Genomic DNA, 12,901 nt, shown 5'->3' with positions numbered 1-12,901 from the left:
GCAGCAAAAAGGACAGGACTGAAAGGTGGTGCTGAGGGACTGTAGGGGTCTGGAATGAAGGGGCCACATGAGGTGGGAAGTGTGAGTCACCTTGAGATTTGCTGGGTTTGCAGGATCCCTGAGGCACCCAAGGGGAGGACTGGGATGCAGGTGAGGATGGAAGCCTCAGGGGTGATGTGAGAGGAGACCTAAGACAGGACCATGGGGGATATCAGCAGGACAGGGCATCCTGGTGGGGCCCAAAGCTGGTGGCTGGGGAACTGCTGCTGTACAGGTAGGCAGAAGAGTGAGGGGGGCTGCAGAGAGGCCAGGCAGGTAGGCAAGGGGGAATGTGTCTGGTGGATGTTGGGTTTAGCAACAGGAAGTCACTGGTCCAAGCAGGCAGGGCAGGGGGCCAGGTGTGGGCCTGGGCGTGGTGGGTCCCAGAGAGCGTGGCAGGTGGGGATGTAGCAGGAGATGACGGGAAGTGAGCGCCCTGGCTGGAGTTGCAGAGAGACACGGACGAGGGGATGTAGAAGCTTGAGCTGATCAATGGATTGTGGTTTTTAAGGGGTCAGAAGAGCATGGGCCCTGAGAAGAAAGGGCTAGGCATAATTCTTTCACCCGGGGCTAACTGAGCACCTACTGTGTGCAGACACGGGTCTGAGAGCCAACGTGGCCTTATATGGGGACAGGAGGGTGGAGGAAGGACAGGCTGCCACTGCTTCAGTCCCTTCACACCTCCCGGACAGGGCTTGCGGTGGGGAACCCCAGCAGGACAGACGCAGGTGGGTAAAGTTCTCTTAATACACATTTATTTCACGGAGGTTCACAGGCGACGGTAGCGGAAGAGTACGTGCCGGCACACGGGGCATGTGTGCTTCACATCCATGAAGCTCTCCATGCAGAAAGGGAGGAGACAGCAACCCAGGAAACACCTGCAGCCTCGGGAGCAGTGGGCCGTGGGCTGGGGTCCAGGCGGGAGGGTGCTGGGCTCACCCCAGGGTCAAGTCAAGGCTGCACACCACCATCCTTGGTCCTGCCTGGCCCACTCTGCCGGGCGTCCTCCCCACCCTGGAGGCCCTCCCCAGCCGATGGTCAGGGCCCCCACTCACCCAAACACAAAGAGGCCTGTACACAGCATCCAGGTGAGGACCCCCGGGGCCGGGGTGGTCACTGTGAGGATGTAGTTTCCACAGTACGGACAAGGGTACTGCATCGGCATGACAGACGCCATCCTAGGCACACCGCTGAGCATAGCTTGGGGGGCCAGGAGGGGAAAGCTCAGACCTCACACCTGCACCTCCCGCTTCCCAGTGTCCACAGCTGGGTAGCCCCTGCATGGCCTGTACCCTTCTCCAGGGGCCCTGGGCTCTTTGGGCTCCGCTGAGCAACTCAGGCTGTCCACATGGGCCCCCATGTCCCCCTGCAGCTTCTTCCTACCAACCACCAGCTCTCAGGGCCCAGGGTATGCCTCAGTCAAGACACCTTGCTGTTGGTGGCCAAGGGACCCAGGAGGTTGGGGAGCACCTCTGGGTGTGAACTCAAACTTCAGTGTGTTCCCCACGACATCCTGCCCATACATCCCCTTTGGGGTTTTTGTTTAACTCAGCCAGAGCTGGTTTCTAGCCCGGCAGTTTAAAATCTCTGACACCCTTGGTAAAGCAGTTGCATTAAAAACGGAAACAAGGAAATGGTACGGGTACTCCATTTCCTTGGTGGTGCACCAGTGATAGAGGGATGCCCCCAACTCTCCCCTGGGGTTTTGCAGAGTACCTGCGTGGAGAAAAAGGAAGCAGCAGTTGAAGCAAACGTATGGCAGTTAGAGGGTGAGGTTAAATGGAAAAAAAAATAAGGAAATAAGATTCTAAACCTAGTCTTAGTTCTTTCTTGAAACTTTTCCTTTGCTTTAGATTTTGTCTTTCTTTCTGTTTTGGAAAGGAGCACCTTAGATTGTACTTTAGACTGATTAGAATTGTTTAGCTAGAGTCTAGTAAATGGGGTAAGATTTATGAAGCCTTCATGAATTGGTCAATCTAAAGAATGCTAATTACCTATGTTTAAGTTGAAAAAATATATGGCTTTGGTAATAAAATATATAAATTATGGCAATATATTTCAAAGGAAATAGAATTAAAAATAAATTGTTCTAATTCCTGAATGCATTAAAATGGCAAACTAAAAGGGACTAGGAAAATTTGCAGAGGGTCTGTGTAAGTTGAAGGATTGTGTAGAAGGAAGAAGCAAAAAGACAATCAAAAGAGAGAATCTTGTGCTTTACATATTTAGTCTTTATGTGTGGGATCTGTGTGTAATATGTGTTTATCTGTCTATTACATATGGTGTGTTTTCTGCCTCTCGGTGGCATAATTAGGGTGAAATATTTTATTGACCTAAAGAAAGTAGACACTTAAATTACACAGGATCCTGTGGTCTGGACAAATTATTTGATATGAAAACCAGTTTTGAGTTTAATTATTGTCTTTTAAAGATATTAGTATTAAAGTTTTTACAAAAAGTTTCTTATACTTTGGTTAAGTTTGTTTGACAGCCCTCAAATTCAAATTTTAAGAAACTTTTCAATTAAGTGACTTTAGGTATTCCAGTGGGACCCTGGAATACCTTAAGTATTTGTCCTCCCTCTTTTATAAAAGAGAAGTTTTGGAAATGATTAGGCCTATTTAATATGCTTCAAGTACATGGTAAGCTTTGTCAAAGAAATATTAATTGCAAAAAAACCCCCACAAAAAACAGAAACAAAATACCCCACCACCAACAAAAACCCAAAAGCCTTCTTGGTGCTACTCTTCTCATCTCTTCCTCTTGCATTTGTGCAAAAGTGTGATTAGCTCCTTTAAACATTGCAGCCATGTCTACCATCTTGGGTGTGCAGGGAAGGATAGGCTTTGAATTTACTGGCTGAACTTATTGTCAGGAAAACCCAATTCCAGGGAGCTCTGGTGTTCTGGACTGAGGGCTCAGGGCCTCGCCTGGGTGGACTGTTCAGTGTTGTGAGGAGGGCTTATGACCACGACAGACTTTGGCTTCTTCTGGGGTTCAGGGTGAGGGGGTGCTGGATTGGAGAGCTAGAGCCAGGTATGTGGGGTATAGACTCCTCGGTTTGGCGGAGAACTCAGGAAAGAACTACCTATGGCTAGAAGGGGGTGGCCCACACTCTCTAATGGCCTTTGCAACAGCAAAGATGCCATCTTCTTTGGCATCTTTGCTCCAGGGAAATGTACAGCTCAGCCCAGCAGCTCTCAGCCCTCAGGGGGTTCCTGAGTTCCTTGGCTAGTGTGTTTAACATTCCAAAAGCCCAGACCTCACCCTGGGGGCCTGCATCCCCCTCACCTGTGGTTGGAGTTAGGGTCTTTGCAGAATAGAGAAGAGGATTTTACTCCTGAACATCTACTGTGCACCAGCCCCCTGCACCAGTGATTTCCCATTGGAGAGAAGTGCTCATGGCCATGGGCAAATGGCCACTGGTGGCTGTGGGGCAGGGAAGGAGGACTTCCCAGAGGAGATGCTGTTTGAGCAGCATCTTGGTGAGTGGTCAGGGCAAGGAGGGGAGGTAGGCAGGATAACTTACTTGTGTGAACAACTCGGGGGCCTTGGAAGTACATTGGATGAGGTGGTTGAATTCCTGGAGGTTGAGGAGGAGGTGGTTGAATTCCTGGAGGTTGAGGAGGAGGTGGTTGAATTCCTGAAGGTTGAGGAGGTGGAGGAGGAGGTAATGGAGGCAGTAACGGAGGAGGTGAAGGAGGACGTGAAGGAGGAGGTGAAGGAGGAGGTGGTGGCGATGGTGATGGCTCTTTGGGAGAGAGAAAGGAAACATACTCAGATATGATGGCCCTCTATGTGCCAGGCACTGAGCGATAACTTGGTCAGCCTGAGGGAGAAACCCATTTTACAGGAGAGAAAGCTGAAACCTAGAAGAATGAATCAACTTGCCTGCAGTTGGAAGGCTGTTTGGACAAGGGATTCTGGGATCCTGGATCCCCAGAGTGTGGTCTGAGAGAGGCAAGGATGGGAGCCCCATAATTTGAACAACAGTGTGGGCGATGGCTGGAGACCCCCGTGTGTTTCATTGGGAACCACTCGGGCACTTTGCATGGGAACCTGACCCTCCCAGGAAAGGAGCTTCATGGCTCAAGGGGGCCCCTGGGTTCTCCCCACCCAATGCCTTTCCCCAGAGAAGGAGCAACCAGGAAACAGGAACCCCCCTACCCCTGCTTTTTGCCACATGGTCTAGACTCTTTGGAACAGAAAAGGTTTCTTACCCACCCTGTGCCCCCAGCAGTCACACTAGGGCCTTGTTTTTGTACCCATTTTACAGATGACAAAACTGAAATTCAGAAGTTAAGTACCGCCCTGGCTGGCGTAGCTCAGTGGATTGAGCACGGGCTGTGAACCAGGTATCGCAGGTTCAATTCCCAGTCAGGGCACATGCCTAGGTTGCAGGCCATGGGCCCCAGCGACCGCACATTGATGTTTCTCTCTCTTTCTCTCTCCCTTCCCTCTCTAAATATAAATAAATAAATAAACAAATAAATAATCTTTTAAAAAAACTTAAAAAAAGAATGCATGTAAAATGCAGTTTCACTTAAAAAAAAAAAGAAAAAAGAAGTACCTAGCTCAGGGCTGCCAGCTAGAAAGCTGTGATCTCTCATGAGTTAGCAACTGCCCAGACCTATGACAATCATATCATTTCATCCTCTTGCCCTTTTTCAGATGAGAAAGCAGATTCAAAGGGGTTTGGTGACTTAAGTTGAGAATAGCATGGCCAGAATCCTACCCCACTCCACCCATCAGTCCAGGTGTCTCTGGGGCAGAGGAGGGCAGATCATACCAGACATAGGGTGGTCATTAGCTTTGCTCCACGGTCTTCTTGTGACACTTTAAGAGAGGGCACGGGATGTTGAAGACCTCACTTTGTCCCCATTGGGTCACATGGTCCCAGGTTTGTGGGGACAGCAGGACTTGGGGGAGGTGAGGACTGGAATCAGCCCCCAGCTCAGCAAAGGGACACACAGTCTTCTCTCCTGCTTCCCGGGGGCCCCCCCTTCAGCCTGTCGCTGGCCTCTCCCAGCCCTGAAACTCTAGGGGCTCCCTCACCCTGGGGAGGATTCCATCTTGGCACACTGGGCGTCCTTTGTTCCAGCAATGGCACCAAAGCATCATCAGGTTCCAAGTTCTGATCGGCTGAGTGCTTGTCTCCAGCAGTCTTCATTGTGGCCTGGCTGCCCGCAGACAGGAGTGCAGGCCTTCTCCAGCACCTCTTGCTGGGCCTGGCTCAGGTGGAGCGGCCATTGTGATTGTGTGTCCTCACAATGGCCAGAGGGGGAGTGTCATCCCCATCCTCTGCAGGAGGGGGCGGGGCCTTCCAGGGGTCCAGCCTAGGGAACCTCTGAAGATGGCCCTTCACCACTGTCCACAGCGCCATGCTGTGTGCAGTGAGGAAGCTGGCACCGAGCTTCACAGGGCGGGGTGGCAGAACCTCTCTGGAGCCTTAAAGGGACGAATTTGATTAGGGCTAGCGACTCTGCTTCAAGGAATTTTGTCCTGCTCCATGCAAAAATCTAGTTGTGAGGATGTTCATGTCCTCTTTTGTGTAGGTGGATGTTTATACATACACACATGTATGAGGTTTGTCTGAAAAACTTGAGCCTTCATTAACAAAACTATGGTATGCACAACATCAATGTAACCTGAAAGCCAAGTCAGTGGACTGGAATGTGCATGCATGGACAACGATGACTTCACTGTACTAGTCAGTGGGGGCATTAGGTGCCATTCAGTGAGCATATGTACTGTGTGGCTGTTGCATTCATAATGACTAAGTGCGCAGAGCAACGAATCTGTATCAGATTTTGTGTTATCCCTTGAATATTTCTCCAGAGAAACGATTCAGATGATTCAGAAGGCTTTTGGGGACAATACAATGAAAGCAGCACAAATAAAAGTGTGGCACAAATGCTTCAAACATGGTCGAGAATCTGTTGAAAGTGATTCACATTCTTCCGGATAGAAGGCCTGCAGGAAGCAGAACACCTGAGAATATTGCACTTGTACAGGCTGCAATCAATAAAGACTGGCGACTGACAGTGTGAGAACTAGAAGCTGATCTAGGGATTCTAAAAACAACTGTGTCCGACATTTTGACACAGGATCTGTGCATGAAACATGTTCCTGCAAAATTTGTTCCATGGCTTCTGCTACCAGAGCAGAGGGAACCTTGTGCTGCAGTTGCTAATGACTGGATTCAAACTACCACCAATAACCAGATTTCCTCAAGAAGCTCCTAACCTGAGATGAATCATATAGGTCTAGGGGCATATCCAGAAACAAAGACCCAGTCGTCCCAATGTAAGCCTCCTGGTTCTCCACCTGCAAATAAGATGCGGCAAAATCAGCAAGATCAAGCCCATGTTAACTGTGTTTTTTGATTGGGAAGGTGTTGTGCATCATGAGTACACTTGTCCAGGCCAAACAATTAATAAGGAGTACTACCTCAATGCTCTTTGTCAGTTGAGAGATGCAATAAGACGAAAATAGCCACAGCTAAGGGCAACTGGTGATTGGCAGCTTCATCATGACAATGCATCTGCTCATGCATCACGACTCCTACAGAGTTTTTTGGAGAAACATCAAATCACCCAAGTGACTCAGGCCTCCTAAAGCCCAGTTTTGGCACCCTGTGACTTCTGGTTTGTCCCAAAACTAAAATCACCTTTGAAAGGGAAGAGATTTCAGACCATTGATGAGATTCAGGAAAATATGATGGGGCAGCTGAAGGTGATGTTTCCAACACAGGATTTTGTGGAGTGTTTTGAAAAGTGGAAGAGACTCTGGGAGAATTGTAAGAGCTTCCAAGATGCCTACTTTGAAGGGGACTGAGGTGTCATTGTCCTATGTACAGTATTTCCTGTATCTTGTATCTTCTTCAATAAATGCCTCTATTCTTCTTGGTACATGGCTGGATACTTTCTGGACAGACTGTATACACGTGCATCATATATGTATACACGTGTCTATATGTGTGAAGAGTGCAAATACAAATGTAGGCATGTATATACACACATATGAACACATACTACAGGTGTATACACACATTCATGTGGTGTATGTGTATCGCAAGTGCGACTGCCTCTCCTGCTTATGTAGCTGTTTGAGTTTGGGCAAGATCCTCACTTCCTCTAACCCTCCATCGCCTGGCTTACTCACCTGTAAGATGGGGGTACTAATAGCTTCCTTATAGGGCTATTTTGAGATCAAATGATATAATCCAGGTGGTGGATTCAGACCGGTGCAGCAAATGAAGCCATCACTGTCCCTGTGAAGTGATGAGGGGCCTGAATAGCCCAGAATGGATGCCCCTGATGGCAGAGGGCGGCCTCTGGGTACAGGTTGGCCCAGTGCCATAGTGGGGGTCATGGCCAGGATCTGTGCCTGCAAGGGCACGCACCTGGCCAGTATACTATATGGCTTCTCAGGATGCTGCAAAATTCGGGGTAACATCCAGGATAGCCTGCTTGTCTGTCTGGCAGCAACCAGAAGTTACAGTGAGTCTGGGGGGAAATGGGATTTGGTGATATCTAGTACAGTTACAGATGTGGGACCTGTGGACCCTGCACTACTCTTTCTAGAATTCCATCCCAAGTTAGTCTAGCAAAATAGCAAATGACATAGGCACAAGGCTATACAATGCAGCAGCAAAAACTAGACATAACACAAATGTCCATCCACTTATCTACTCTTCAGCTTCCAAAAATACAGGGAAGGAGGTTAGTGAGGAAGGGAGAAAGAGATGGAGGTAGGGAGAGGAAGAAGAAAAAAGAATGAGAGAAAAGATAAGAGGAAAATCTCCATATATTGCTATAATGTAGTCTCTGAAGGATATATTGATATATTGTTAAAACAAACAAATACATATTTCACCACTTTCTGTATGGAGTTATATAATTCCCATGAAGAAATAAAGTGGTTGACATTGAGGGAGACAGGTGAAAGCAGGCTTTCTCTGAACATGCTTTGCTTTATTGCTTTGACTTTGAAACTGTATCATTATTTATTTCTAATTACAAAGGAAGTAAAAAAAAAGCAATGCTGGACTTTGGAAACCAGGCAAAAACAAACAAATGTGAATATATATCAAGATTTCTTACAGGAGACACAAAGTACATGCCATAAAAGAAAACTTGAAAAATGACTTTATCAGACCTAAGAGTGCCAGCTCTTTAAAGGCACCAAGGCAAATCAAAAGGCAACCCATGGCTGGAAGAAACCATCTGCAGTCCATATGTGCGACAAAGCACTGGTATCCAGATATAAAAGAGCTCCTTTTACTCAATAATAGTTATTTCAAAAATGCAATATTAGCCCTGGCTGGTGTGGCTCAGTTGATTGAGTGCTGGCCTTTGAACCAAAGGATCACCAGTTTGATTCCCAGTCAGGACACATGCCTGGGTTTCAGGCCAAGTTCCCCAGTAGGGGGCTTATGAGAGGTAACCATACATTGATGTTTCTATCCCTCTCTTCCTCCTTTCCTTCCATTCTCTATAAAATAAATAAATAAAATCTTTTAGAAATGAAATATTAAAGTGGGCAAAAGACCTGAGTAGCGACTTCACAAAAGGAAACATAGGAGATTTCTGGCCAAGATGGAGGTGGAGGTAGACACACTGTGCCTCCTCACACAACTGAAAGAAGGACAATAACAAATTTAAAAATGAAAATAACCAGAACTGCCAGAAAATTAAACTGTATGCAAACCAAAGAGTTAAAGAAGAAACATTCATTCAGACCGGTAGGGGCGGAGATGGCCAGCCAGGGCGGAGAGGACACATGACGAGGTGGAGGCTGGAGGACTGGGCAATCTCACATTTCTGTGTGGGGACAGCGGGAGAAACAACTGGGTAGCGAGACAGACCACACAACCCAGGGTTCCAGCATGGGGAAATTCGGCCTCAAAACCTCTGGCTCTAAAAAACTAGGGGTTGTGGCAGTGTGAGAAAATCCCTGCCTCACAGGAGAGTTTGTTGGAGAGACCCACAGGGTCTTAGAACATACACAAATCCACCCATTTGGGAATCAGCACCAGAAGGGCCCAATTTGCTTGTGGGCAGTGGGGGAAGTGACTGAAAGCTGGCTGAGAGACCAGCAAGTGGCATTGTTCCCTCTTTGACCTCTTTCCCACATACAGCACCACAATGCAGTTATGTGGGTTGCCTCTCCCTAGTGAATACCTAAGGGTCCGCCCTTTACTTTGTAACAGGTGTGTGGAGGCAAAAATATGGCCCAAATGAAAGAACAGATGAAAGCTACAAAAATAGCAGTAAGTGATGAAGAAATAGACAACTTATATTCAGAGTTCAAAACACCGGTAATCAGGATGCTCACAGAAATGCTTCTGTATGGTCACAAAATAGAGGAAAAAGTGAAAGCTATGCAAAGTGACATAAAGAAAAATATACAGGGAACCAACAGTGAAGGGAAGGAAACCGGGACTCAAATCAACAATTTGGAGCAGAAGGAAGAAATAAACATTCAACCAGAACAGAATTGAGGAAACAAGAATTCAAAACAATAAGGAGAGGCTTAGGAACCTCTGGGACAACTTCAAACGTTCCAACATCAGAATCCTAGGGGTGCCAAAAGGAGAAAAGGAAGAGCAAGAAATTGAAAACATACTTGAAAAAATAATGAAGGAGAACTTCCCCAATCTGTCAGAGGAAATAGATTTCCATGAAGTCCAGGAAACTCAGAGAGTCCCAAAGAAGTTGGACCCAAGGAAGCACACACCAAGCCACATCATAATTACATTACCCAAGATTAAAGATAAGGAGAGAATCTTAAAAGCAGCAAGAGGAAAGGAGAGTTACCTACAAAGGAGTTCCCATTAGACCTTCAGCTGATTTCTCAAAAGAGAACTTGCAGGCAAGAAGGGGCTGGAAAGCATTCGAAGTCATGAAAGGTAAGGATCTGCATCCAAGATTGCTCTGTCCAGCAAAGCTATCATTTAGAATGGAAGGGCAGATAAAGTGCTTCTCAGACAAGGTCAAATTAAAGGAGTTCATTATCACCAAGCCCTTATTATATGAAATGTTAAAGGGACTTATCTAAGAAAAAGAAGATCAAAAATATGAACAGTAAAATGACAACAAACTCACAACTATCAACAACTGAACCTAAAAACAAAACAAACAAAAAAAAGCAAAGCGAATTAAGCAAACAACTAGAACAGGAACAGAATCACAGAAATGGAGATTGTTAGGTAGCCGAGATGGCTAAGAAATGACCTGGAGACAGAGAAGTCCAATTAAGGACTTTTATTTAAAGTGGGACACTGAGGTCAGGTTAGCTGGGTCCTAAGGGAGGGCAGCCCCAAGAGAAAGTGTAGAAGGGCTTTTAAGGTGTATAGCAGACCCCCAGGGGAGGGCAAATCACTCTGCTGATCTGTTTCAGGTATCCTGGGTATCAGACCAGGGAGCGCTGATTCTATAGAAAACTTGAGGGAGAGGGGAGAAGGCAGTGAGGATTCAACCTGTTTCCTGCAGGATGCCATGGATATGCCTAAATTGCTTCTGATATGGGGAATCTCATGGTCAGGTATTTAGCCGGTGACATATACCTTCTTTGTTCCAGTCTAGGCGGTGGGTTAGGCCTAAGTCCCAGTACACTCTAACAGAGAGCACATGGACAGTTATCAGTAGGGAAGGGGAGGGTGTAAATGGGGGAAACGGTACAGGGAATAAGAAGCACAATGGATAGGTACAAAATAGACAGGGAGAGATTAAGCATAGTATAGGAAATGGAGAAGCCAAAGAACTTATATGTACAACCCATGGACATGAACGAATGCGTGGGGGGCATGCTGGTAGGAGGGGCGGTGCAGGGCAGAGGGGAATAAAGGGGAAAATAAATGGGACAACTGTAACAGTGTTACAGAACAGACCAGGGGGGTATGCAATTATTGTCCTGGCGGAGTTGCCAAAAACTGTTACAAAACAACAAAACAAAGGGGCCAAGGGGGGTGAGGACAATACACAATTACCGAAAGGAGCCCCCTAGGTTCATTATGTCCACCACCTTAGGAAAGATGTCTCTGAATGCCAGAGATTTGTGAAAAGGAAAGGTTTATTAAAACTATACAGACTTAAAGTACTGACCTAATGTCTTCATTAAGATATCAAAGTCCCTTTGGATACTCACAGACACCCACAGTGCTTCCTTCTCCCCCTGCCCTAATTCAGGGTACAATATCTCAGGGAAAGAAGTAGACATCCGTGATTCTGGCTCTGACACCATCAGCTGTGTCACCATCCAGGCAGGATCTCCAATTAATCCAAAGCAATGGGGCACCTTCTCGTGGCCTACTGGCAAGAGTTCTTTCACCCTTCTTCCAGGCAAAGTCTCTCCTTCCCAGGCCACTCGACCAAAGGGAGCACCCCAAAACCACGTGGCTCGCTCTTACCTGGCCACAGGTGCATGTACTCTCTGCACTGCCACAGCGGTGTGATCCTCTCTCACATGGCTGCCGGGTCTGGGTTTAAATCCCTGCGCCAGTCTTCCTGTGTAGCCCCATTTCCAACTCCTCCCACAATCGGCTACACTTTCCAGTACTCCTATATTTCCAGCTTTACTGGACTGCCATAGTGAGTCTGGGCAGGGGTGGCCCCATGTCGTGGAGCTAGTCACTTCCAAGCTCTCACGCAGATGCTGTCACTCGGGGGACCTGCCACCCAGTTACCTCTTGAGGGGAAGTTCCTTCCATACCCCTGGCTCAGAGCAGGGCCACAGCTATTTAACATATCTATGTAACCAGTTAAAGGTTATAGATTTGTTAAATGACCATGCCATGGATTACCTGCAAAGCTGTGGCTGCAAAAACAGCCCTGCATGTTCTTGCTCCATGTGTCCCTTCCCCCAACTCACACCTGAGGGGGAAGAGGTGAGGACATCTTATGTGTCTTTCTAATATTTCCTGGACACCTTGAGTTCTGGACCCCATTCCAAATCCCTATTTGGGGCCCCACTCTTGGCTGCACCCTGTATCAACAGCATAATCAATAAAATATATTTAAAAAATTGTTAAAGATAGGAATAATCAATATACAAAAACAAATAAAACCCCATAGGTACCACTGGTTTGGATTAGAAAATGGACCATCCCAAGTGTTGATAAGTATATGGAGCAACTACGACTTCATACACTGCTAGTGTGAATGTAAAATGGTAAATTGCTTTATGAAGGAAAACACACACTCACCTTTGACCACCAATTTCATTCCCAGACTTTAACCTGGGAGAAATCAAAACAGATATGGGTCTGTGTTGAAAAACAGACCCATAGGAGAACATTTGTAATAGCCAAAATTTAGAAACAACCTAAATATTTGTAGACAGGTGAGTGTATAAACACATTGTGTGTATTCAGCCCTGGCTGGTGAGGCTCAGTGGATTGAGAGCCAGCCTGTAAACCAAAGGGTTACTGGTTAGATTCCCAGTCTAGGGCACAGGCCTGGGTTTCAGGCCAGGACCCTGGTGGGGGACATGCAAGAGGCAACCACACGTTGTTTTTCCCTCTCTTTCTCTTTCCCTTCCCCTCTGTCTAAAAATAAATACAATCTTAAAACAACAAATTCTGTACATTCATATCAAAGATTACAGCAATAAAAAAATGAATTGATTTTTAATGAATTAATTAATTTTTAGAGAGAGGGGAAGGGAAAGAGAGAGAGAGAAAAATATCAACATGTAGCTGCCTCTCTACGCCCCTTACTGGGGACCTGGCCTGCAACCCAGACATGTGCCCTGACTGGGAATCGAACCAGTGACCCTTTGGTCTGCAGCCCGGTGCTCAATCCACTGAGCCACACCAGTTGGGCCAAAAGAGTGAATTACTGATATACTCAGCTGGATG

General features: G+C 46.8%; 1 protein-coding gene across 1 annotated transcript; it reads right to left on the bottom strand.

Moving 5' to 3' along the window:
- Nucleotides 1–808: 808 nt before the first annotated feature.
- Nucleotides 809–5,209, bottom strand: LITAFD (LITAF domain containing). Its single transcript, XM_045833739.1, has 4 exons — nucleotides 5,095–5,209; nucleotides 3,727–3,790; nucleotides 1,095–1,262; nucleotides 809–917 (listed from the first exon to the last, which is right to left on the bottom strand). The coding sequence occupies exons 1-4, from the start codon at nucleotides 5,207–5,209 to the stop codon at nucleotides 809–811; spliced, it is 456 nt and encodes a 151-aa protein (XP_045689695.1).
- Nucleotides 5,210–12,901: the final 7,692 nt, after the last annotated feature.

The sequence above is a fragment of the Phyllostomus hastatus genome, unplaced genomic scaffold (genome assembly GCF_019186645.2).
Source record: "Phyllostomus hastatus isolate PE091 unplaced genomic scaffold, TTU_PhHast_1.1 phas_contig_173, whole genome shotgun sequence".
Taxonomy (NCBI): Eukaryota; Metazoa; Chordata; class Mammalia; order Chiroptera; family Phyllostomidae; genus Phyllostomus; species Phyllostomus hastatus.
The sequence above is the reverse complement of the archived record's forward strand: the minus strand, read 5'-3'. Positions and strand labels throughout refer to the sequence as shown.

What these genes read in the sequence shown, in the direction of transcription:
- LITAFD (XM_045833739.1), bottom strand. Translation starts at nt 5,209, where the DNA reads ATGAAGACTGCTGGAGACAAGCACTCAGCCGATCAGAACTTGGAACCT. An exon ending in CGTCCTCCTTCACCTCCTCC is followed by an intron (nt 1,263 to 3,726) that starts GTTACTGCCTCC and finishes GTGAGGTCTGAG; the next exon opens with CTTTCCCCTCCTGGCCCCCC. An exon ending in ACAGGCCTCTTTGTGTTTGG is followed by an intron (nt 918 to 1,094) that starts GTGAGTGGGGGC and finishes CCGAGGCTGCAG; the next exon opens with GTGTTTCCTGGGTTGCTGTC.